General features: G+C 45.3%; 1 protein-coding gene across 4 annotated transcripts in view; it reads right to left on the bottom strand.

The window, feature by feature from the left end:
• Window positions 1-26,544, bottom strand: part of ACAD10 (acyl-CoA dehydrogenase family member 10) — a 524,903-nt gene that overhangs the window by 49,555 nt on the left and 448,804 nt on the right. For all 4 annotated transcript variants that reach the window (XM_078667441.1, XM_078667438.1, XM_078667440.1 and 1 more), the window contains 2 exons: window positions 10,254-10,344; window positions 4,958-5,116 (listed from right to left, as the gene is read on the bottom strand). In XM_078667441.1, the coding sequence (XP_078523567.1) occupies window positions 4,958-5,116; window positions 10,254-10,344 (250 nt within the window). The remainder of the gene's footprint in view (window positions 1-4,957; window positions 5,117-10,253; window positions 10,345-26,544) is intronic.

Raw genomic sequence — 26,544 nt, forward strand, 5'->3', positions numbered from 1 at the left:
GTTTTTTACTTTCACGGGGAGGTATCCCAGTTTAGTTTCCTGCACTGGCCTACACGCGTGTGCCCGTTCCTGCCCGCCGTTCGTGTTCCCGCCCCCCTCCCGCTGTCCTTTCCCCGCCCGCAGCTCTCCTCTGTCACGGAGTTAGAGGGGGCTTGGTGACTTTCGGCAGACTCCTCCCAGGCCCCGCTGCAGTGACTCACAGGCAGGAAAGAGCCCGCAGCCACGGTTTTAAGAGCAGTCTGGAGCAGGGGCCGTAGAGACAGGACAGGAGGCAGAGAGCAGCGCCGGTCCGCACAGAGAACCCAGGAGACCAACCATGGCAGCCCTCCCCGCGGCTCTCCTCGCCCTGTGCCTCTTGGATTTAACCTGGATGTTGGGAACCCCGCAGTTTACACCGGACCAGAGCCCGTTCACCTGCCCCCCCCTCACGCTCTCCGTGAGCCCTTTCACCCGCCCCCCTTCCCGCTGTCCGTTAACCCGCCCCCCTCCCGCTGTCCGTGCATAGTAGGGGAGAATGGAATGACGTCAGCAGTGTGTCTGAAATGGCTTTGAAGTTCTCCCTCTTCAATGAGAAGTCAGTGCGTGAAACGACGACCCTCTCACCTTCCCGTGAAAGAGATGGCACAGTCCAAGTGTTTCCAAAATATGGGCTTTAGATTATCTGAGTAAAACTGCTCCGGGAACCGGGTATGGTCCGGAAAAGCCTGAGCCACCAGACATGTGAAAAAGACGCAGTGGCAGGGTGGCTGCTGCTGTTTGCATGTGGTAGCTTTCTTTTGTTTGATGTCCAGACATCCCATGAATCAGCCATTCCGCTGCTGTCCACCTCGACATCACACACTATCCGTGACTGACCCCTCGCGGCTGCCACAGTGGGGGATGGGAGCTCAGGAACCAGCACATTTGGATTTGTACATTTTGCTGCAAGCTGTTGCAAGCTAGGGACCTACAAGTGGCAAAATAATGAAATAATAGACATTTCTCAACGCTTTTGTGCTGAGCCCCGCCCCTAACTGTATTTGCCGCATTAAAGCGTTGTTTTCGGGCCTGGGTCTGGTCTTTAGTCAGACAATTTCAGGTGCATAACATGTAATTAGTTTACGGCAGTTTAAAAGATGTCTGTATTTCTCGGCCTCTCCAGACAGGCTGTCGTTACCCGTTATAAGAGCTGATGGGAAGGTGAACAAACCGATCCCGTGCAGTGCCTCACAGAGACCTTCACTGAAGGGGTTTGTTATGTTCTGGGTAAAAAGGTTGCAGTTGCTTTCTAGCAGCAGTAGTAGTGCTCCGAGCGCAGCTGCTTCTCGTTGCCCCTACGAGGCGGGGAGCGATGCCTTCTCCTTGAGGGTTCGGGCTACAGAAAAGAAGCCCGAGTTGTCCAATAAGAAAGCGCTGCGAAAACAGCACAGAGCAGAGAAGACGCATTTCCCCTGGGGTACCAAGTATTATTACACAACACCGGGGCTCAGGGGAAGGGAAAGCTGCAGGAAGAGACAAAACACCGGAACAGATGGGTCTCTGAGAGAGCAAAGACTGCAGAAGGTACAAGAAGAGAGACGTGAGGAGAACAGGGGAGTGGCGGGGCATTGAGGGGATTGGCAGGGCCGGTGCGGTTTGGATTCTCAAGAGAGTGTTTCTGCGCGAGAGACAAAGAGTCGAGAGAAGGAAGGAGAGGTGAGGAAGCAGAAAAAGATATACACGAAGTGAGAAAAGATCAGAGTTACAAGAACAGCAGGACTGAGCCGTATCACTGACAGCCACGAGGGCCCTCAGTCTTTTACACCATGAGTGGGAGAGTGGGCGATCTCAGTCCGGCGCAGGCAGAGGCTTTAGCCAAGTTAAGTACCCATCCATCTGTTCTGTCCATCTGTCTGCCAGGGTATCCACCCGGGCGTTATTATTGTCCGTCTGCCCATTCTTCAACCAGTTCATCTGCTTGTATGCCCATCCTGTCCACATGTCTCTTCCGGTTGTCCACCTGTCTCCGACCATCCCTTCTTCCTATCTGTCCAACCCTGCTTGCCCCCCCGGTTTGTTCATCCTTCACACCTATCTGACCCTTCTGCTTGTCCTCCTGTCCATTAACCCTTCATTCAAATTCATATGCGTTTCTTCAGCTCACCCATCATCCAGCTATGATTCACTCGATCTCCCCGCACTCCTGTCTGTCCGTTTGCCCACCACTCCTTCCCGTCCACCCAGGTGTTCCCCTTTCGTCTCTGTCCTGCTCTCTGTCCGCCCACGGAGTCCATCGACTCCTTTTCGGGCTGTCTGAGTTGGTCCTTCCTCAGTTAGAGCCTCCTGCAGACACAGCACTCAAGGACACTGAGCTCTCCACTTCAACGTGCGCCTTTCTTCCCCAGTGGTCAGCTATTCTGACCAATGAGACTCAGTGTCATCTTAAGGATTTTTGTGGCCCGCCCCAGACAACACATATTTTGGGGCCCCATTTCGGAAAAGCTGTGATTTCTTTTTTACTATTTTCTTCTAATTCAGGTTGACATGATATAACAAAATAACTTTCAGAAACGTGATGAAACAAGAACAGGTAAAATACGTCTTCTTGGTGACTACAAAAATCCTTAACATGACCTGGGGCAAAGAGAGAGCAAGTGAGTGATGTCTAGAGATGAGACAGAGCATAGGTTCACTTTCCAGAGGGACTTTAGAAGGTGGGGTCCTAGGCAATCGCTCACTTTGCCCATGCCTTAAAACATCTCTGCGTAGACTGTCACTGGACCAGTAGGCCAATTAGTGCTTAAAACTGTCCGGTACTGAATCCCTGCACTTCTCTAATTTGAAATATATACAAATTTTGTCATTTACAATGCCAATAGCTCAAACTTTTCCAAAGGCGAAACCATTGCATTGTAAATGCTTGTTCTACTTGCGAGTCATAGCTGTCTTGCTTGCCCTTCCAGTGGTTTTTAGGTTTCGCTGTGTAACCATAACTTCCCGTCAACTGAAGTTCTTTCAAGGTGAGTTTACGCGCAGTTGGAATGCCACACAGGGCATCACTATTAAGCAAGCCCTAAACCCAGCCACTGTGCCCACAAAACACAGCACGCAGGTTTTGGTCCCTAAATATAGAACCCGGGCTTAGGCCCAATCCCTTTGTCACGGTGAGCAGAGCCAATGGCCAACAAAACGCCATCTAGGCCTAAGGATATTTGCACCCAAATTTGCACAAAGTGAAGTAGTGTGGCTCACTGGTTAGAGGCGGCAGACCCGAGAGCAGAGGACGGCCCGGGACCAGGGTTCGATTCCCGGCGCGGCAGGTTTCTGGACCAGGGTCAGCGGACTCGATAATTCTCTCGCCTCGGTGCCCACTCTGATCAGCGATCACACTCGGCAACTCTGGGCATTAGCTTGCCTCATCTTCACTAACGGCCCCACCAGACCGCCGGGGATGCCTGGTCTCACCCTGGAGATACCCATTAAGGAACCATCTCTCAGGGAAGCCAGGAAGGGTTTCGCAGCGGTCGAAGCGCCTTGGGACCCTACGGGTAAGTAGTGCGCTATATAAATGCCTATACATTTACATACATACATACATACACCCAGCCTCCGTTGCACCAACTGGATCTGCTGCACACAGCCTTTTGCTGTGCGCAGTGAATTTGGACCGAGGGCATAACTTCTGTCCTTGGACTGTAGCCTGTAACCTGTGTCCAGATAAAACTGCACATGGCTTCTGGCCCGGCTTAGCAAAATCTGGATTTACAGGTTATCCTACAGCCCCACAGCCATTTCAGCAGCACCAAGGACTCTTAAGGTAACACAGATGAGATTGATGGCAGAAAATGGTCCCTTGGACAATCAGATTCTATTATTTCTAGTGCATTACTTTTTTTCATTTAACTGACATTCCAAATATTGAATGTGCCCTTGTGTAATGTAACTGGTGCTCATTTAAAGCGCTCTGATAACTTTGGGTCGAGCTATATAAATCTAAATATCTAATTATCTAGATGGATAGATGGATAGATGGATAGATGGATAGATGGATAGATGGATAGATGGATAGATGGATAGATGGATAGATGGATAGATGGATAGATGGATAGATAGATAGATAGATAGATAGATAGATAGATAGATAGATAGATAGATAGATAGATAGATAGATAGATAGATAGATAGATAGATAGATAGATAGATAGATAGATAGACAGAAATATCTCAAAGCAAAAAACATTTTTTAGGGAAGTTCCAAATCGTCCTTAGACACAAAACCACTATTGCGACTGCTTGATTATATTCCTAGTGTTTCTGTTTTACTTTGAGCACAACAAATCATGAAACCAGGAAAAGGTACGGAATGAAGGCAAGGACGATCTACCTGCCAGGTCAGGTGAACCTTTGGTCTGAGGGTCACTGGACTAATAAATCCACGGCAGAAGCCAATGTTTAAAGCTATGCTGGATGTGTCCACTCAGCCTTTCATTCACCAGAGGTAGACAATGACTATTACTGAACACCATTAAGTTGTGTAACAACATCTTATCAGCACCAGAAAAACAGCCTTTTCATTGAACCAACACACCCCAAAGCACTTATTATGTGTGTGCTTTTTTTTGTTTTTCTTGTTTTCTCATATCTGTGTATTTGTATAGAAGGTTCAGTAGAAAAGAGTATTGTGGTATCCTCCCCCTACAACTTTGTTCTCGCACCTTGACCAATCTGCATGGCATTTCAGATCAAATGTTTTCTTCAGGATTCGAGAGTGAATATTACAATGTTTGCTGTGACTTAATACTGTAATATTATTAAAAACAAATAATCTTATAGCTACTAGGTAAATATTGCTGGGTTACAGTATGGAACTGTTACTGCCTCGGGTGCTTCCACGTTGCTTGCATGTTCAGTACAAGCTGCACATTAAACTGATATCTGCTTTCAGTGTCTGCCAGCTCAAATAAAGGACTTCGGAATAAAGATCTTTAATCCTTTCTACCTGGCGCATCTTCTGCTCCGAAGACAGTGAGAGGGCGGATAACCTTAATCCCAGCAGTGTCCATCGGGACGAGGACCATCGTCTGCTGCTTGTGGCGTGGGGCGCGGGGGTCCGTCTTTCCCATGAACACAATTAGTTTGCAGCGAGGATCCATGGCACCTGTCAAAAGACACAAGGCAGACAATGCAGGGGAAAATAAGGCATTCCTGGTTACTTCATGCATTTACATCAGTTTTCTGCCAACATAACCTGGCACCACTCCATGTTGAAACACACACAACGTGTTACAAAGTGGTGAGACACATGTAAAGATAACCAGCTGATCACAACAAAGACATCTAACATGACTTTTCCAAAATAACTAGGACTGACCTCCAACTCCTGTTCCATGTCCTAGCTACACTGGCAAGAAGTCTGACAACAAACAATACAGCACACATAAACCCATCCCTTTTTCTGAAAGCAACTAATGGCAAACCGCATAGCAGATAAAGCATGACAGGAACCTTTCCCTCAAAAAACAATGCAACAACAGGTGCTGGGGTCAATGAACACCGGCCAACCAGATTCTAATACCAACAATCGATGGCACAGACTTCTCTTAACGGCCATGAATTTGATCATCAAGCCCAAAATGCTTTACCTCTTTGATTCATTGCCTGGAAGATATAAATGAGGACAGACTAACGTCATAGGCTTCTCTTGAGCGTCAGTTACACATTCCTGTCAATGTAGCACATCAAAGCTCTGCAACATTGCACTTGAGTGGGTCTTAAATGGATTTATGGGGTTTGAAAAGTCATTCTGTTGGACACGATCTTCACATTGGCTCTCCATCTCAATTGCTTTTCAGAGTCCTCTGTATATGGATAAAAGCCTGAATTCTACTAGAATTAGTGAAGATACAGGTTATAAAGTTGAGAAAATGTTTCTATGAGACACCAACATGGCGCATTCCAGTACTTAATTTGAGCCGGTGGTTTCTGGTTCTCGGCAACAGCCCTTAATTGTCAACACCGGAGCTTATGACAGTCTGTCACATGGTGGTGCTGTTTATCTAATGTAGAGACTAGCGCAAAAACAGTTGGTTATTAATTAAAAATTCCTTAAAATGGGTGTTACCTGCCTTCCAAGCCATTCCTATAGCTTTTGGGGCCTGGAATAGTTTGACTTGTCACACTTGTAGAGTTTCATAGTTAGTAGTTGTGTTGGTTTTATCATAGGCTGCGCTAACAGGAGCAAAAGCCTGGTGCAAGCTGTCGTGGCCACCTGACGAGGGCCCGGCACTTACTTATTCACAAATTAAGCACTGGTGCATACACTTTCTGTTCGATGGTTTCAAGAGATTTAGTTTCACACATGTCTGCCTATTATCCCACTAGATTAGTCACAGTGGGCCAGATGTGTTATACTGGCAGCAAAAAAAATGGTCGCACTTTGCAAACTGATTTATCTAGTAATAGATTAGTTCGTAAAATTCGGATTTGGAGTGAGTCGCAATCCCACCTACCTAGCTAATTTTCATTAGGTAGGTCGCAAATTGCCACTCATTCTGATTATATACAGTCAGAGAGATGGTGTGCTGCAAGGCTCAGCAGACAATCATGTTTGATTAAATTTAAATAAATAATTTATTGTTTTGGGCGCAGCCGGATTTCTTTTTTTACAGACAAGATGACTGTTCTTAAAAAATAGTTTTACATTTTTAAACATTTCTGTGTGAGCTGGCAGTGGTCACAAATAATTGATACATGTGTTATTGAGCAGAAATTTTGAAGGGATAAACACAACACAAACCTCCCAAATTGGGAAAGTAGTAACCATTTGGACGTACAATGGTAAGTAGTGCCCAAATGGAGAGGGAAGAGTTGAGACTCACTTGCCATCAAAGTGGTACCATAAACCAAGTGAAACCGTTCTCAATGCAGGAGCTTTACAACTAGTCCAACAGCTCCTGGTAGGACCAGTTATAAGGATTGTTCAAGTTGCCTATTGACTCAGCCTTAAAGGATGAGCCCTGATACTTTCATAAATAGGATTAGCTGCCAAATAACAACCACAAGCATCACTCATCCAGGGCCTAAAAAATAAGATGATCACATCACCCCCATCCTAATAGAACTCCACTAGCTCCCTGCACCATTGCAGGTCCGTGAAGTTATTCAAAACCGGCTGCATAAGTTACAAATCTATCATGACCAGCAATCCCATTTATCTTGAGAAGCTCACCATCTCAGTTTTTCCTCAGCACACCAGCAGATGGGAGGTAAAACACTGCAACCAAAATCACCTTGTCAGGTTTACAGTTTCCGGGCTAACCGGGTTTCAAATCTCGAACACCGCTGTGCTGGGGCTTATATAGTACAACAGCCAGCAAAAAGCTAGGTGTATTCAGTCTGTAGGTGTGGAAGGTTTGGGCAACTGCTTCTACCACAAGTGGTTAGCTTCCGAAGGTCCATCATTCTTGACAGGGACACTGCTGAAGTGACTGCAGCAGGACAGTCTCACCACAAACCCCCAGAGTTAAAGGGAGGGAGCCACCGTTGCTGGGTTGTGTAAAACAAGGTGATGATAGTAAATGTTTTGATAAAGCCTCGGGAAAGGCACTAGGAGGCAGAAATATAGCCGTAAGCTGGATCAAGTTCAGGTGTATCTCAGCCTGAACAGCAAAGAATTTGTCATCATTGCCACCTGGGAAACAGGAGTGAAACATTAAATTCCCTGCATTGGATTTTTATCAGTGAGTCACTAAAATTTGCCTCAGAAGTGTTTGTCACACACTCACGGGCATGGACTACGGCTAATACTTTTAACATCTTTGGCAAAACAGAACCGAAGGAGCCACACCGATTGGCTGAAAAGCATGGGACATTGTAGCATTATAGGAAATACAGACACCTAGTGCATCTTGAAGCCACCTATTTGGCTACCTCCAGGAAGCCAGTTTTTGTCACTCTGATGCTGAACACTGGCTTGTATCTTGTTTGACCCATTATATGACAAATCATTAATACACCACCTTTACATGAGAAGGTGGGTCACCCTTCTCTTGCTTTCCTTGCATAGCGACCGGACATCGACTTTAAATAAACATGTAGCGGCAGAACTCCGAGGCATGTAAAAAGTGCCACCTCAACATGGCTTATTATTAAGGTAGCAAAAGTGAGGCCTGATTAATAATGGCAGACTCGGTCTATAAACCTCAGATACTGTAGGTCCACCATCAAATCCACATTCCAAATTTAGGGATTTAAGTCAAAGTGAGTCTCGAATATTAGTTGTTCATATAAAAACGATCATTCCATTCAAATCCAGAATAATACAATGACCTCTGATCTTTTGACTTCCACAAGTATGTTCAGTAGGTTCAACGTACACTCTGCACTCCTCTAGGAAGCAATCACGGTCTGCGTCTGCGGCTGTAGCAAGGCATGCTGAGGCTGGCAAGCAGATGACTTTGGGAACAGCCATGATGGAAGAAGGCAAGTATGTGGTAGGGAACATAAGTCTCTTATCACTTTAAGAGCAAATGATCTACTGTTATGTTTGGCCAGGGACAGGAACCCCACATATGTAAACCCGTTGGTTAAAAATAGAAGCTGTCTCACCGCTACAGGAAATGACTCCTCAACCAAGCTCAGTGTTTTGAAACTGGCAAAGGTTTTCGAGGAAGTTTATTTACCTTCCCCTTACGGGTACAGTGATAGAACTGAGCAAGACTTCAGCTAGGTGCAAACATAGATTAAGTCTAGTTTGAAATGTCAAAGAAAAATCGGTGCACGTGCAGGAGTTTATAAATAAAAAATAATATTAAATTGTGAATCACAGAGTCAGGCGCCAAGGGGAGCCCTAAGAACCCCATAAACATATAACAATCCAAGCAGAGACAAGCCACACATTTTTTCATATATAGACCACCAATGGAGATGGTGATGAGACTGAAATAAATATGTTACACAGGTGCACGATCCGAATTATCATATTGTGTACAACGGCCTCCAAACTGATACAGAAATGTAAGTTTACAGTACTCTGCAAGCTATTCAAAAATGTAGTGCTTACAATGCCAGCCATGAGAGCGAGGCGTTAAACGTGACAAGCACAAACCTGTGAGCATTAGTTAGTACTGACCAGAAAGATGGCTGCCACTGGTACAGTTACGCTAAGGCAATATTTTATTGTTCAAATCAGTTTTATTGTTTGAAAGCAACAATCAGCCAGAGTGCAATTAAAGGCCTCATCCCACGGGGTTGCCCAGGCCACAGTAGTTACATAAGTAAAAGTACCAACAGGAGCCAAAACATTATCCCACCGAACTCCCCTTTTCTTCCCCCCTCATACTCACTCCTGGATGATAGACTCGGGCTACATTAACCCAACCTGGGTCTCAAGTCCCTTGCTGTTCACTTCTGTCCCCTCTCCGAGAACAGCTATTTGTAGCACTTAGTCTCAACAGGTGCAAGTATTTAAGGCAAGTCAGTTTGTTAATCTCTGCTGAGAGTAACGTTATGTAGAGTTCCCACAGCTCCCGGTATGCATCTAGGGTATGCGTCATTACCACGGTCAGTCACTGCATACCCAAAATGCACCATTTCTTGTGTCGCCAGGTTGTATGTGTTAAGAGCTTCTCCGTGCCCCAGTGGGAAAGGATCACCTGAAGCACGGCTATAAGTGATAGCCTAATGTACTGGCACCTCCTAAATTTGAAGGGAAAGGTCAAAGAGTTGGGGAGCCCTAGGACTATGTAGGCAGGGAAACCGGGATGCTGCATTTCAGAGTGTGTGTCGATGTCTGTTAGGATTGAGTACCCATATCGTGTGAGTTTTGGCCAGGTTCCCATTGCGTAGTCTGGCGGGTGTCAAACACCAGTAAGTGGCTATTTTAGTGGCTGTTTCTATGTTTGCTGTGTTACGTCAATGAATGGTGTGTGCTATAGTGCATTTCCCCCCATTCTTTGTAAGTCAGGAATCACCCCAATTAGTATTACAACAGAAAAACACACAACTCTGTGATAATGCTCCTATCTCCATCTTTTGTTCAGAGTCATTTTTCAAAGGGTGTAAGAAGACATTGTGACCCGGATGAAAATCAGGATGGGTGTCCCAGTGTCGCACTTGTAGGTAACGTAGGCATTTCAAAACAAGAGATTAGATAAAGGGTTAGGTATAGCATATGCCGAAAACATACTGCAAGATAACACTCAGATCTGAGTGAGTTGTCTATTTATTGGGCACGTTGGGAGATGCATGTATCAAAAAGGCATTATCATGGTGCACAATAAAGAGACGTAAATTACCTGATGACCACCATTTACGACCGTTCAGAATGAAGAAGTCCCCATCTTCTCTGATTGAGGATTCAATGTTGGTGGCATCTGACGAAGCAACCTAGGTTTAAAAGTGTTCCTGGTTTAAATGCAGATGTCAAATTATACAAAAACCATATTGTCAGCAGAAAAATGTATTAACTTATTTATTTTGTAATTGCTGCAACATGTTGCATTCAGGCAAGTTTCAAACACTTTTTTATGCAAATAAAATAGAGTTTTATGTATAGATGGGTGAGTTCAGGGTATAGCAGGGCAAAACAAGTGTTCATAACTCCAGATGAACGTGGTCATTGGTATAAAGTGGAATTCACAGTTAGTCAATTAGCATTCCCGCCACTTCTGAGCACTAGAATACCGATGGTTTAATCACTACTGAAATGTGCTAGAACTGCTGGTTACAGGATATCTAATTGGTAGAACATTCCAGTCCTGGGAACAGCAATATATGTTGCTCCTTGTTTTAGAAACAGGAACTTGTGGGAGGGATAGTGGGTATGTCGAGGAGGGTGTCAGTAAGGAATGGTAATGCCAAAGTTATATCACGGCTGGTCCAGACTGAATGTGAGTTGGATCCTCCAATCAGCCTTCTTTGATCGCGGAGTCCTTCATTCAGACTGGCATGATGCCAATACTCACCTGGGCAACAGTCTAAGAAAGGAAATATTAAGTACAGTTTCTGTCTCCAAGGTGTGTCGCCTGGGATCCTGCTCAGTAATGCAGGTCATGGTTTGGCAAGTAGGTCAGCTTTCCTGTGAGTCTGAGAGCCCCATATTCAGCAGTCAATTGTTGCCAATGAATACGTCAACCACTCCTAGTCAGTTGGCTACAGTGCTCCAGAATGTCTAGTTTTGGAAAAATTATAGCAGAAAAAGAAATAAAAATTCTCTTGGATGAAAAAAAAGGAAAATCATCTTACACCCACCCTCAATCACTCCAAAATAAAGGCACCTTAATATTGTAAAGTGCAACCACTAAGGAGGAGAGCAGGTGGTATCTTGAGTCCTACGCCTGCACCACATGGTTAATGTTTTTCCTCCTAACAAACCATTTATATCAGAGGGAAAATATTAGCTGAGTTGGGTTGGTTCAGTTACTCATGTTCCAAGGCTGACATGTTCAGCGTCATGAAGCAAACTTTGACACGTAAAGGCCAATCAGAGTTGGGGCAAAGCTGTAGATTAGGCAGGTTCGTCAAAAGGTATACTTGGCAAGGGAATCTGCAGGTCTGATGGGCGTTATGCCTTTTTTTGCCAATATCTGCTATGAAGCAATGCTTAAAAAAGACATCTCACAAGTGAATGCTAACATGGTGGGAGTAGATACCTCAGATGACAGTACTACGGGGTTGCAGATCCTGCAAGACGTTTACTTGAAAACTAAAAGTTGCACCACTTAGTTATGTAAAGACGTCACTTTGGGACTGAAGCATTTTTGTGTAGTCTAAACAGGGACAAGGGAAAATAATAAGTCTTTGCAGGAAACATGGGACACTGTGTCAGAGAGAACAATTTCTTAAAGAGTGTAGAGCGTGGGGGGGCGGTGGGGGCTGGGAGACGAGAAGGGGAAGCAGCAGCAGAGTATGTCACAGAGCGCCCATTTAAATTGTATCTTATACAGATCACAGGCCTGAACTGCCCATTCTACCTCTCTAGCAAATGCCTGGCAGGCAGCAGGCGAGGTGAAGATTGGCAAAGCAGTGTAAAGAGAAAAGGAAGGGAAAGTCCCCAGTGCTCGTGTGATTCAAATATGAGGGAGGGAGTAAAAGGGGAGTATAACAGAGGACTTTTAAAATGCAGTCCTGGGGATACACTGAGTGCTAAGGGATAGGTTCAGGTATAACTTAAAGTAAAAGGAGGTCTTTCAAGATTGTTCTGTGGAATAGTAAAGTCCTACAGAAAGCAAGAGAGGGCTTGAGTATTACATTATTTATATTATGGGGATTTGAGCATTTTTATATTATAGGAAATGTATATACAACGGATTGGTTGGTAGAATAGTCCCAGCAGGAAGTGACTCCTCCACAAAGGAGGTTACTATATAGTTTAGACTGTCACTGAAAATGAAGTTAAAATATTTAACATGAATTTGTTAGAAAGACGCGCTTCAGTGCAAGGACAGGAAAAGATTTACATTGGAACGGTTACAATTAGTCCTAATAGTGACAAGGGGTTTTTAACAAAAGATACACAGTCTCAAATTGGTGCAGCACATTTTTTTTAAATTTCTAATCTCAAAATATGCGTCTGAATTTAAATTAACACGTGTAGCAAGAACCCATGTTTTTTCAAATAGTTTGTTTCATTTTAATGTGTGAAGATAACACAGTTTAGCATTTTTCTGATGAGAGTTCGCACAGTTCAAAGCAACTTGTATGATTGGGGGGCATTTTAGTGTGGCACTTGACTACTAGATGGCTAAAAGAAATAATCACAGCCTCACCTATTCGACATGTGCAAACACAGTGATCACATCTAGGCGTGTAATAAAATAAATTCTCTCTGTCAAGGAGGAGTGGTAATCCAGGTTTTAAAGTGTGTGTTCACTCTAATAAACACAGATCCTACTTTAGAAGTGATAATGTGTTTACACCACGTTGGAGACATTCTCATCAAGCATAATACACCCTGCTCTGTTCCAGCAACATTTGGTTAATTTTAATTTGAGATTATTTTAGGGGAAACAAATCTCAAAATCGTCGAACGGTGGATGGGTCATATTTTAGATACAAAAATTGTGTCTTATTTGGAGAGTAAAATGTGTCCTTTTATACAAACTAATAAAGGTTCAGCAAACATTTTATAAGTATGGGATGAAGTAAAAGACTATTAAAGACGTTTGGAAAAACATTTCTAAGGATACTTTTGGAAGGGGAAGATTCAAAGGATCTATTGATAGAAAAATCACCACCAAACACAGCCATGCTGGCTTTTACCCTATACCACCTCCTATACTACAAAAAAAAGTGGGTGCTGCAGGAGAACGCAGAGGTGCTAAAACTAAACAGTGGGTGAGCCAACAGCATCTCCAATACTAAAAACAAACAAAAAAATATGTCAGACCACAAGATAGAGGTGGCTTGCAGACGCAAAAAACGGCTCATGTTCTGGGTCACAGCAGCCTCTATTCACCATGCATGCATTTCTTGGCTTGCCTTTCTTCCCGAAGGAAGGGAAGAGGACAGATGAAGAAAAAAAAAGAAAGGAGGGTAGTGGAGAAGGGGGAAAGTAAGCAACACACACAAAGACACCCTTGGGTGAGTAATTGAACTCTGGAAACTCATTGGCAGGCTTCACGCATTGCTGAGTTCTGCACAGTGATCAAACCAGACATTAGCTGGATCATACAGAACCATTCTGCTATTAAGAACGATTTAAGAACAAGTTACTTACCTTCTGTAACGCTTTTTCTGGTGGATCCAGTATCTGCCTGTGGATTCCTCACCTTATGAATTACCCCCATGCAAAGCATTCCATATAAACTTTTCTCCTCAGCTCTCCCACGTGGACGAGGAAGTCACAGTGGTATGGCTCTGCACGCGACTCCGCATTACATCATCAGAGCCATAAGAAGACCTTGTTAGCCTGCTGACATCAGTTCCACCCATTATTTCCGCGAATGGGTGAACCGACAACATTTTCACAAGTATACAAAGTATACAAACACAGCCAAACATGACATTTATCTTCCTAGACATTTCCTAGAGCCAAGCATCACATGATTTCAACATTAAATCATATAAAAAACCCTGGTGCATCAGGCACGACATGTATGCTTGCAATGATCAACCTTCATGTAATAATAGTATGTTTATATTGTTATTCCTTGATACCATACGTAGACGTTGTTACGGGTGTATTGCCTTTCATGTACATGTAACCTAAAAGTCAATAAAAACAGATTTAAACAAAAGAAAATAATTAAATCATATAAAAAATACACTGATTATTTTTCGGTATAAGCAGACAGACTCAGGGGAGGCGGGTGGGTCAGTGAGGAATCCACAGGCGGATTCTTACTGAAAGTAAGGAACTTGTTCTTCTGATAGATAAATGAGCCTGTGGATTCCTCACCTTATGAATTGCATCCCCGAGCAGACCCACTCCCGGCGGAGGGTGCCTGCCTGTCTATACCAAAAAATCCTGCGGCACAGAACGTGCAAAATGGCTGTCCCTCATCACCTCTGAATCCAAGCATTAGTGCTTTGCAAAAGTGTGGAGGGAGGCCCAAGTTGCCACCTTGCAGATGTCTACCACACAGACACCTCTAGCTACAGCTGAAGAAAAAGACTTAGCTCTGGTAGAATGAGCTCGAATACCTTCAGGAGGCTCCTTCTTAGCCAAGGTGCAGCAGATATTGATACAGAGGATCATCCACCTGGACAGCGTTTTTTGTGGACAGCCTTGCCCTTCATCTTACCCACATATCCGATGAAGAGTTGGTCGTCCAACCTGAAGTCCTATCCAGGTAGACGCTGACTGCCCTTTTAGGGTCCAGGTGATGACGTTTCTCCTTCACTTTAGAAGGGGAGTGGGAAGGAGAAAGTGGGTAAAGTGATGGATTGCCCTAGGTAGAAAGGAGTGACCATCTTAGGCAGGAAAGCAGCTCTGCTCCTAATAATCATCTTATCCGCATGAAATGATGTGAATGAAGGCCTGGAGCTAAGAGCTTGCAAATCACTCACCCTCCTAGCGGAAGTGATTGCAACCAAAAATATTGTTTTCAATGCCAGAAACCTTCAGGGACAGCTATGCAATGGAATAGAACCTGCCCCTGCAACTGGGAGAGGAGGTCTGCCCTGAGAGGGAGACATAATGGAAGGTGTGATCAGAGGTAAAGGAGTTCTGTGTACCACACCCTTCTCAGCCAATCCTGAGCGATCAATATGACTTGGACCCGGTCTTGGTGAATATTTCTCAGAACTCGAGGAATCAAGTGTATGGGAGGAAACACTTAAAGAAGCTGTGAGCCCCAATCTAACTGAAAAGCGTCCCCCAACGCTCTGTGCGTCGGATAATGGAGACTGCAGAAGGACATGGAGTTCACATTCTTGTGAGTAGCAAACAGGTCCAACTGAGGAAACCCCCACATCCTGAAAATGTGATGGACCACCTCTGGATGGAGATGCCACTTGTGATCGGCTGAATACTGTGGACTGAGACTGTCTGCACTCAAATTCAGTTCCCCGGCCAGATGATTTGCGATCATGCAAATCTGATGGTCCTGAGCCCAGGACCAGAGTTGCAGAGACTCTCTGCAAAGAAGATACAACCCTATTCCTACTGGTTTTTGATGTACCACATCGTGGTAGTGTTGTCCATCAGGACCTGAACTAACTGACCGCGAAGAGAGGGAAGAATGGCCTTTCGAGCCAAAAGTATGACCCGCAATTCCAGAAGATTGATGTGAAACAATCTTTCGTCTGGAGACAAAAGGCCTTTGACCTCCGGATCCCCCAGATGAGCTACCCACCCTAGCATGGAGGCATCCATTACCACTGTGGCCAGGAGAAGGAGGCTGAAACGGCTTCCCTTTAACTAGGTTGCTTGGAGTACTCCACCATAACACCTCTTTGAGATCTCCGTTGTGTTGAAACAACTGCCTGTAGAGGCATCACTGGAGGGCCCTCATATGCCAGCGCGCATGGTTGACTAACAGTATGCTGGAAGGGAACAGACTCAGCAGGCGCAACACTTTCAGGACTGGAACAGCCGCTCCAATCTGAAAAAGTGAAATCATAGACTGGACGTCTTGAATCCTCTGTAGAGGCAGGAAGGCACGACTCGCAATAGTGTCTAGTACTGCCCCTATGAACAGGTTGCCCGAGAGGGCACAAGGTGAGATTTGGGTACATTTATCAAAAACCCCATGTTGAACAACAGTTGTGTTGTCACTTGCAAATGATCCAGCACTATCTCTGACAACTTTGCTTGGAGCAGCCAGTCGTCCAGATAGGGGAAACAGGAATCCCGACCTTCTGACATGTGCTGCCACGACAGTCATCAGCTTTGTGAAGATTCAAGGTGCGGAAGTAAGGCTGAATGGAAGAACTGCAAACTAGTAGAGTTGAGACCCTACCATAAAACGAAGATACTTCATTTTTTTTATTGATTCTGTTCATAGCCACACAAAACAGACAGATTGCTACACAATCAAAAAATACCCAGAAAGTAAAAAAAACAGTATCTAAGCATGTTGTATAAACAGCGATATCATCATATTAACCAAAAGAATGAAAGAAAAACAATCTTTTTTTTTTTTTAATGAATCCAAATGATCTATCATTGCCTGCCAAATTTTATACCCTTTTTGCATTTTCCTAACTGATTTAATCCGATAAAGATTAAATTCTGAATAAAAAACATTGTAAAATTTTGCTCGCCACATTTCATATATAGGTGCTTCTGGCTTCAACCACATTGAAGATATACATAGGCGGGCTACCGCCATAGCCATAAATACAACATATCTGTTATTTTGGTACCCTGGAAACGAATTATTATCATTAGATAAACCAAAAATAATCATCTCTCTCGAGATTGTAACATCACACTTTGTAATAAAAGCCAGAAATTTTTCTATAGATATAAAGAAAGGTTTTAACACAGGGCAGTCTGAAAATATATGTACAATATCTGCCTGATCAGATTGGCACCTATAGCATTTTCCATTATTAGAGGTACCCCATTTCATCATTTTAAGCGGCGTATGATAAAGGTTAAATAAAGTTTTATAATGCTGTGAGTATAAATTGGCAGACAAAATAATTTTAGCAGCTATATTAATTGACTCTTGAAAGGGCACAGCCAATGTACCCAATCTATTACACCATTTGGATTCCTGCGTTCCCATATCATCCTGTTGTAAATTCACCAGATGATTGTATAAAGTCCCAATACGTGATGGTTTTTTAAGTATTTCAATAAGGTCATTATGACACAGCGGTAGAGCATTTGGGTGTTTAAGAATAAAATCACGTATTTGTAAATACTTTAAAAAATCGTGTTGGGAAAGACTATATATAGCTTTTAACTCCTGAAAAGAAGCAATTGTACCATCTTTAATAATATTGCCTATGGCTAATATGCCTTTTCCCCCCCATGTACACATAGTATGATCCCAAAATATTGGCGGAAATAATTCTATAGAATTACAAGGAGTATAGAAATTAATGCGACCAAGGGAGATAAGCTTCCGTATAGACCGCCATCCTTTAAATGCAGACAATACCAATTTAAATCTGGTTCTTTTATAATAGCTGGGTTCTACAAAACCGAAGCAGCATTTGACAAGATTGTGGGCCAAGTAAAAGAGAAAAAATATCAGGGCTCTCATATATAGGCGGAGTTCCACCAATCGCAAAATACTTAATATTCTGCATAAGACACGCCAAATAATATAATGCAAAGTTTGGAACTCCCCAACCCCCACGTAATATTGGTAATGTCATAAATTTAGACGCCCTACGCGCAGATTTCCAACCACATAAAAATCTATCAGCTATAGATTGTAGTTTCCTCTGTTGTAATACGGGTATCTCTAATGGTACAGCACGAAAATAATATAAAACTTTTGGCAAAATGGACATTTTTAAAACATTATGTCTCCCAACCAATGATAAATGTAGGCACTCAATTTTCTCGAGTTGATTTCTAACCGATTGCAATATATCTGACCAGTTCACCATGACTAACTCTTGAAGCGATAATCTAATTTTAATGCCCAGGCATTTAGCCTCTGGGGTAACCCGTTTGTCATTAGGGCAAAGTCCTGGTGAGCATAATACCTGTGTTTTCTGGATATTGAGTTTATACCCTGACACCTTGCCAAATTCACGAGTCAGGTTTTCAATTTCACATAATGCAGATTCTGGATCCGATGTTATAATCGCAACATCGTCAGCATAGGCTAACACTCGTACATTACCCCCGGGTAAAACCATAGATTGTATGTGTGTAGATGACATTAGCATTTTTAAAAGTGGTTCTATGTACATGGCAAATAGTAATGGTGAACATGGGCACCCCTGCCGTGTGCCCCGAGTGATGTGAACTACTGTTGATTCTTGACCTGACAAGCATATCTTGGCCCTGGGATGTCTATATATAATTCTAATTCTAATTTAAAACATTTATAAAGCGCAGCGTGCACCATACGGTTTCTTGGCGCTAGTGGATAGTTCGACACCTGAAGAAAATAAAACCTGTTGTGGGCAGAAGGGGGAATTACACAGGGAAGGCTTGTTTGAACAGAAGCGTTTTTAAGTCTTTACGAAAAGAAAGATACTGGGTTGCAGAGCGGAGGTGATCAGGGAGGGAGTTCCAAAAAGTGGGGGCAAGGGTAGCGAAATTGGTTCCACCCCACTTTTTACGTTTGAAACGTGGGATTTGGAGGAAGGATTTGGAGGAAGAGCGAAGCTCTCTGATGGGGACGTATTCATTTAGTAACGAGGAAATGAAAGCAGGGGCAGTGCCTTGACGGGCCTGGAAGACCATACAGCCGGTCTTGAACAGGGAACGTTCCTTAACAGGGAGCCAGTGAAGCTCTCTGAGGAGGGGTGTGGAATGGTGATACCGTGGGAGACCATAGACCAGCCGGGCCGCCTGGTTCTGAACCATCTGGAGTCTCCGCAGGCTATATGCTGGAATGCCGTTGTAGATGGCATTGGCATAATCTAGCCTCGAGATCACCAGTGCGGCCATAAGCAACTTAAGTGCCTGTGGGGAAAAGAAGCGGGAAACAGAGCGGATAGTTCGGAGGGTGAGAAAACAGGAGGAGACAACAGTGCTAATTTGTGAGTGGAGGGTGAGCTGGTTGTTGATTTTAACCCCCAGTGTTTTAACTGTGGTTGAGGGAGTGGGGGAGGGACCAAGAGAGGAGGGCCAGAATCGGGAATTCCAGGGACTGGACGAACCACCGGTGAGAACCAACTCGGTTTTGTCCGGGTTCAATTTAAGATGGTTGTGGTTCATCCAGTCCCTGATGAAAGTCATGGTAGACTGAAAGTTAGAGACAGAAAGAGGAGAAGTGGACAGGTCAAAGATGAGCTGGAGGTCATCGGCATAATTGTACACGGTAACCTCCAACTGCTGAAGAGCAAAGATGAGGGGGGAAATGTAGAGGTTAAATAACAAAGGAGAAAGAGAAGATCCCTGGGGAACACCACAAGTGACAGGAAGTGGAGTGGTCGTAAAATCTCCTAACCGGACCGCCTGAGTGCGGTCCCTCAGGAAGGAGGACAGCCAGATCAGGGCTGAACCCTCAATTCCAGCCGCCCTGACACGGGACAATAAGATGGTATGGTCAACCGTGTCAAAGGCGGCAGAGAGATCGAGAAGTACCAGCGCCTGATGATTGTTATTGTCCATACCCTTCCTGAGGGTGTCCAAGACCGAAACCACAACTGATTCGGTCGAGTGCCTGGGGCGAAAGCCAGCCTGGCGGGAGGCCAATCCCCCGTTAGCCTCTACGTGGGCGCTGAGAACCGCGGTGGCATGGCGTTCCAGCACCTTGCCCAGGTAGGGCAGCAGGGAAATTGGGCGGTAGTTGGCTGAGATGGTAGGGTCAGCGCCAGGCTTTTTTAAGCGCCGGGGTCACTACTCCCTGTGCAAGGGAGTTGTTTAGGAAGGTAATGGGGGCTTCGAGGCAGGAGGAGTAAATATGTTGCAGGATTCGAGCCGGACAAATATCTGCCGGGGAGCCCGACTTTACTTTGGGGAGTATCTCGCGGAATGTAGCCTCAGTAAGGGGAGGGATAGAGGTAAGATGACCACGGACAGTGGGAAAGGAGGGATCCACAAAGGTAGGTGAAGGGGGGGGGATATTAGCCTTGATGGTAGCGATTTTCTCTAAAAAGTAAATATTGAGTTGGTCGCATAATGACTGGGATGGAGGGATTTGGAATGACGCTCTGTCAGAGTAGGCCAGGTTATTCACTATACTGAATATTTCTCTAGATTTGTTTTCAGCTGCCACTATTTTTGTAGAGAAATAGGTGGTTTTGGCAGAGAGAATTGCAGTTTTGTAGTCAGCAAGTGATTTGAGATAAAGGGTTTTTGATAAGGGGGAATAGTTTCTTCTCCACTGTCTCTCCGCCTGTCGAGCGGTCAGTTTTAGCTCTTTTAGGTGGTCGTTAAACCATCTATTGGAATCCTTTGGTCGTCGGATGGAAATGCGACGCAAGGGAGCCACTGAGTCGCAGCCTCCAGTCAGCCAGGTGTTAATGGCGTTGGCTTGAGAGTGGGAGGAGAGACCGGAGAGAGTCGGAGTGGAATTCCGAAGCAGGGAGGACAAGGAAGGGAGGTCGACTCTGTTCCAATTCCGCGCCCAAGTATTTCTGGCGCGTGGGACTTTGGGTACATGGTAGTGGAAGATGGAAAAGGAAATAAGGGCATGGTCGGACCAACAGCAGGGGGATACAGTCACCGGGGATATTTGGAGATTGAGGGACCAAACCTGGTCAAGAGAATGACCGTGGGAGTGGGTGGGGACAGTTATGTGCGGAACAAAGTTCAAAGAAGAAAGAGATTCTGTGAACTCTTTCGAAGCAGTGCACTCAGAGGGGTCCGAAGGCCAGTAATTGAAATCCCCTAGCACCAAGACCGAGGCGTAGTTGACCACCAGATTGGCCAGCAGGTCTTGAAATGCCGGCAGGAATAATGAGGAAGACTGGGGTGGGCGGTACATAAGGAGACAAGTAATAGGGGGAGAAAAGGATAGGGAACGGACCACAAGGAACTCAGTAAGGGCGATGGGAGGAAAGGGAAGGGTTTGAAAGTTTAATTCTGACCGAGCGATTAACGCCACGCCGCCACCAGCCCTGCCCGCCGGACGATCGGCGCGTAGGGCCACGTAGGAAGGGGGGAGGGTAGCCAGAAGAGCAGGAAGGGAAGAATCACAGAACCAGGTTTCGGTCAAGAGCAGCAAGTCAGGCTTCTCAGTGTCAAGCAGGACAAACAGCTCATGATGGTGCTTGACCGCTGATCTGGTATTAAGTAAAAGAACAGATAACGGCGGAGGAGAGGGGAGAGGGTCAAGCGGAGGGGAGTCATGTGGTGGAGGGGTCAGTCGGGCGGGAGGTAATGTAGAAGTGGAAGAAGGGACAAGACCTAATGAAGCAACGTGTCGTTGTACGATCTCTGAGAGAGGCCAGTCGCCTTGGAGGGTGGTAAGCTCCTCAGAAGAATAGGAGGTAAGTTGGGCATGTGGTCGTGCCCCTGGCCCCGTCCGGCCGCGGACGGGCGCAGACGGGCTTGCCTTAGGCGCGCCTTCGGCGCGCAAACGGCGCGCCCGCTGCGCACGTCCGCTGCGCGTCCTGGGATTGCACATTTGATAAAGGGAATCTTTGGGCGGGAAGGGGGCGTGGCCTCTAGGTGGGCGTGGCCGAGCGTGTAACAGGCGAAGGGAGGGGGTCACGTGAGCGTTTGATCCGCTGCACGGCGCCCTCGAAGTGATGATAGCGGTGGGAGTCGAGGTAGGTTAAAAATACAAGTTTTAAAGCACAAGTGACACAATAATTTCTAAAAAAGAACACTCCCGGCTATTTCGCCTCAGGAGACTTACAATCACCCCAGCGCTAGCGTCTCAGCGCTTATGAAGGGCGGGAAGGGGGCGTGGCCTCTAGGTGGGCGTGGCCGAGCGTGTGACAGGCCGAAGGGAGGGGGTCACGTGAGCGTTTGGTCCGCTGCACGGCGCCCTCTAAGTGATGATAGCGGTGGGAGTCGAGGTAGGTTAAAAATACAAGTTTTAAAGCACAAGTATATGACTTGTAAAGCAAATATAAATCGTGGTCCAAACCCCATTTTCCCCAAGATGGCCCATAGGAATGCCCATGCAACGCGATCAAACGCTTTTTCGGCTTCTAAAAGCACCAAACCAACATTTGTATGATTTGCAGTAGCATAATCTTAAGTTGCAATAACACAATGTATGTGATTGATCGTGCCACGACTGGGAAGAAAACCATGCTGTTGTTCAGAGACAAGTGCCGGCACGACTTGAATCAACCGGTTCGCGAGAATTTTGGAATATAGTTTCGCATCTACATTAATGAGTGAAATAGGTCGATATGACCCAGGAAGATGCGAAGGCTTATCTTTCTTTTTAAACACAATTATACTAGCGTCGTCCCATGATGGAGGGGGATTTCCATTTTGAGCAACTGAAAACGTTGCCAACATATCAGCTTTAATGATAGGGAACAGGGTATGATATATCTCCAAAGGAAGTTTATCGGGACCAGTAGCCTTCCCCAGAGCCAATTCTTTAAGGGCACTTTCAAGTTCTTGCATCGTAATTGGCAGCTCTAGATCTTCTTTAAGCACGGGGTCTAATTGAGTTAAGTCAAGTCTATCTATATATTGATCAATTAAATCAATAGAAAAATGTTCTTGAGTATAAAGATCTGTATAATAATCATGAAATACCTGAAGAATACCCTCTGGTGACTCTACTAGAACGCCTTGGCGATTTTCTATAGATGTTATACACTGTGCTGTATTGATGACGCTGCAATGATAGCATTTTTGAATGTAGAGCTGGCTCTATGGGGTACTCCATTATTCCTACTTGGTGATTTTAATATTCATGGGGAGTTGAATACGTGGGATTGGGGGTTTAGTCGATACTCAGGCAGGAAGCCTAAAGTATTTAAAGAACTACGGCAACTACTTCGTCAACATGGTTTGATTGATGGGTGGCCTCTAGCAAATCCGCGGGATCCTGGTTTTACTTTTTTTTCTTCACCCCATAAGAAATGTGTGCGTCTTGATTATATTTTTCTACCTCGGTTTATGGCTGAAGGTTCCCGAATGTCTGTAATGCCACGTATTACATCTGATCATGCTCCGATTGTTATAGACATACTCCTGCTTAAAATCCAGCGTATAAAAAGGTCCTTTACATTTAATAAGAAACTTCTCTTAGATGAAATCTATTTGCAACAAGTTGTAGAATGGGCTCAGCAGTTTTTTGATCTTAATAGGGGCTCTACTTCCTACGCAATGGTATGGGACTGCTTTAAGGCAGGTTTACGTGGTGAAACTTGCAGCTATGGCTGGAGCCTTCAACAGGAAGGTAAAAACAAAATGGCTCAACTTTTGCAGGAGTTAACAAATGCAGAACGTGATTTAACACATATTAGTTTACACCGAGATAGTAGTGTCGCACAAGACGAAGTTGCCAAATGCAAGGCTAAGATTAATGGGCTATGGAGCCAGGACATAGCATGCCAATATAAATGCCATCGTGCTGAGAGATATGAATATGGGGAGAATGTGGGAAGATGTCTAGCGCAAAGAATGCGGGGGCGTCAGACAGCACAGTGTATAACATCTAAACGAAGATAATTCAGATGTAACTTCAAGATGGGTATGTGAAAATATGCATCCTGTAAATCAATCAACATCATCCAGTCTTCCTTCTGCAGTGCAAGAAGAACCTGAGCCAGGGTCAACATCTTGAATTTCTCCTGTTTGAGGTAAAGATTCAAAATCCTGAGGTCTAGGATCGGCCTCAAGCAACCATCCTTTTTCGGAATCAGGAAATACCGGGAGTAGCATCCTTGATCCCTTTCCTGCTCCGGAACTACCTCAATTGCACCATTTTGCTATAATTACAGAACCTCCTGCTGGGGAAGCAGAAGGTGTCCTCTGCGCATGAGCCCTGGTTAGGAGGAAAAGAAGGGGGAAACTTCAGGAAAGGTAGGGCGTACCCATTCTCTATGATGTTTGTGAGAATTTGGCCTGGTATATGATGTTCACTATTCTAGTGAGCACCTTGCACCAGTCCAAACAACCCTCATGGTGATGGTTGTAAAGTCAACCTTATAGACCAGCTATCCTAGTGGTAGCATGGACAAAAGCAGTCTTAGGCTAAACTCAAGAGGGCATGTGAAGCCAGCTGTTTTACCATATGCAATCCCTTTAATACCAAATGAAAGGACACCACACAGGTTATATAGTCAAAATATATGTATTTATTTCTAAATCAATCCTCTGAACTCTTTATGAGGGCAGAGGCACAAGCGCATAACAAGTAACTCAATATAACATACAGTAAGTTGCACAAATATGGATAGGCCCTGGTGGCCCGCTAAACCATATACTAAAATAGTGGTATAAGAACCACGTCACGAACAGTTGTAAGGCTTAGGGCATTAGGAATCGCTGGGGCTACACTGGACTAACAGTAGTTAGGAGGCAGGAGGCCCACGGGATGCGGGTGCAGAGTCTAAATGCACACGCGTGCACACATAGAAGTCAATGGGTGCGTAAAGTTAGAAAGTTAAAGATTTAGGAGTCTTCCGACTGGACTAGGAACTAACCACTTGAAACTAGGACACTAGGATAGTCAATCTTCACAGGAGCACCGAAGTACTCGCGTTACCTCACCCACAGGAAGTGGGTGCATAGGTCCCAAAGTGTGTCGGGTTTCGTCGTGGATTCCTATGGAGCCTTGGAGAAAAGATGCTGCAGGCGACCAGGAGAGAAGAGAGAAGAGTCCGGTTGGATCCAAGGGCGGATCGAGGATGAGGAGTACCTTAAAGCAGAGGGGACAGAGTCTGGGTCACTAGCCAGTGACCAGGATGGAACCAGGAAGGAACCAGGCAAGTGACCGGACAGACGCGTCGAGCAGGAAAATGCATAAGGGCCCCACGCAGCACTCGATGAGTGTGGAGAGGTGATCTTTGGTGCAGTTGGTGCTCGGGGCTGGGGCTTCTCAATCCCCAATGCACAACTTCGAGGGTGCCTCAGAAGTTGCACGGAAAGCAATTCGCTGGCTTTCCAAGATGGCCGGTCCCACGTCGCTCGTCACCTCCACGGGTCTCAGCTTTGCTATGGGTGTGGATCGGGCTGTTGGATGTCTGGAAGTCCGGGTCTTGTCAGGCTCTGTGCTCGGGCTCCGGCAGGAGCGTCGAAAAAGCAAACCGTTGATTGCTTGATGGTGCCTGCTTGTGCAGGGTGGTCACTCCTTGACCACAAGGGAGATTCTTCAGTCTTCTACGTCGAGTAGGATTTCGAAGATCCAGAGTTTCGTATCAGAGTTTCAGGCAGGATAAATCTAAAGTCTTGAGACTCAGCTCCTACCTATATACCCAATCTAGGGGCTGGATTACCTGCTAGGTCCATCCTATGGGTGGGACCCAGGAAGGGGGTGGTTACACCCCTTTCCCTTTGTCCAGTTTCGCGCCTGAGCTGGGGCTGGAGTGCCCCAGCACCGATTTGAACTGGACTATGCATGGGACACCTTGTGTGCCCCAGGCAGTGTCTCATTTCATTCAGCCCTCCCTGCCCCAATACACTATAGCCTGTCTGGGGTGGTGCTAGCACCTCCCGGTGACAGGAAACCTATTGTCCAAGCCTCCCTCGCTGGAAGGACTCCCAGCAGCAGGAGGTCAGACTTGTATCTGTGGCAGCAGCATCCATTTTGTGATGCTGAGGCTATGGTTAACTTTAACCGGGATTAATGGAAGTAACATGTCTTCTCCCTCTAGAAGGCTGGAATGCTACCCCCGTCGCCCTGACTGACGAGGGGGTAGTATTCCAAAGCGTATGACACCTTACACGACATATTTTGATAAAGCCAAACCAAAGTTAGCATCTGACCGCGAGGTTCATAATGCACTTAAGAGTATATGGTATGGCATTATCCTAGAACAGCTATAAGGACATGGTTCCGAAAGCTGCAGACAGGCTCAGCTCATGCTAGAGCACCATCTCACATAAAACTAAGCACTCTGCCTTCAGGATTGTTAAGGCATGCCATAGGAGTGACTTATAGGTGTATATGTGTCCAGATATAAGGTTAGACATAGGAATACTATATCTAAGCAAGGGGTGATTACACGACCTTGCCCCAGCTGAGTGATCAGCCAGTTGTGTCAGTTTGGATGGCCAGCCAGGGGTGGAAAAATATATGCTGCAGCCCCTGGTAGGCCTTGGGTGCACATATGCCCTGGGAACCTATAGTACACTGTACAGGGACTCATAAGAGTGACCCAAATCCCAATTGGTGATGTACCTAAAGTACATGGTGTGAATTTAGAGAGAGAACAGCAGGGCTGTGGGTCTGATTAGCAGGCCCACAGCCACATTAAGTCGAAAACCATTGAAGCAAAAAGTAAAAAACTGGGGTGACCATAGGAAAGCAGACCCTACTCTCCTACAATGTTCCACACCCAGACATCTGCAGTAACACACCTTCAATGTTGTAGAAAATGGTACACCAGTCCTCCCACGGGACAAGCATGCTCTAGGATGGA

The sequence above is a fragment of the Lissotriton helveticus genome, chromosome 11, assembly GCF_964261635.1.
Source record: "Lissotriton helveticus chromosome 11, aLisHel1.1, whole genome shotgun sequence".
In the NCBI taxonomy this organism is placed as follows: Eukaryota; Metazoa; Chordata; class Amphibia; order Caudata; family Salamandridae; genus Lissotriton; species Lissotriton helveticus.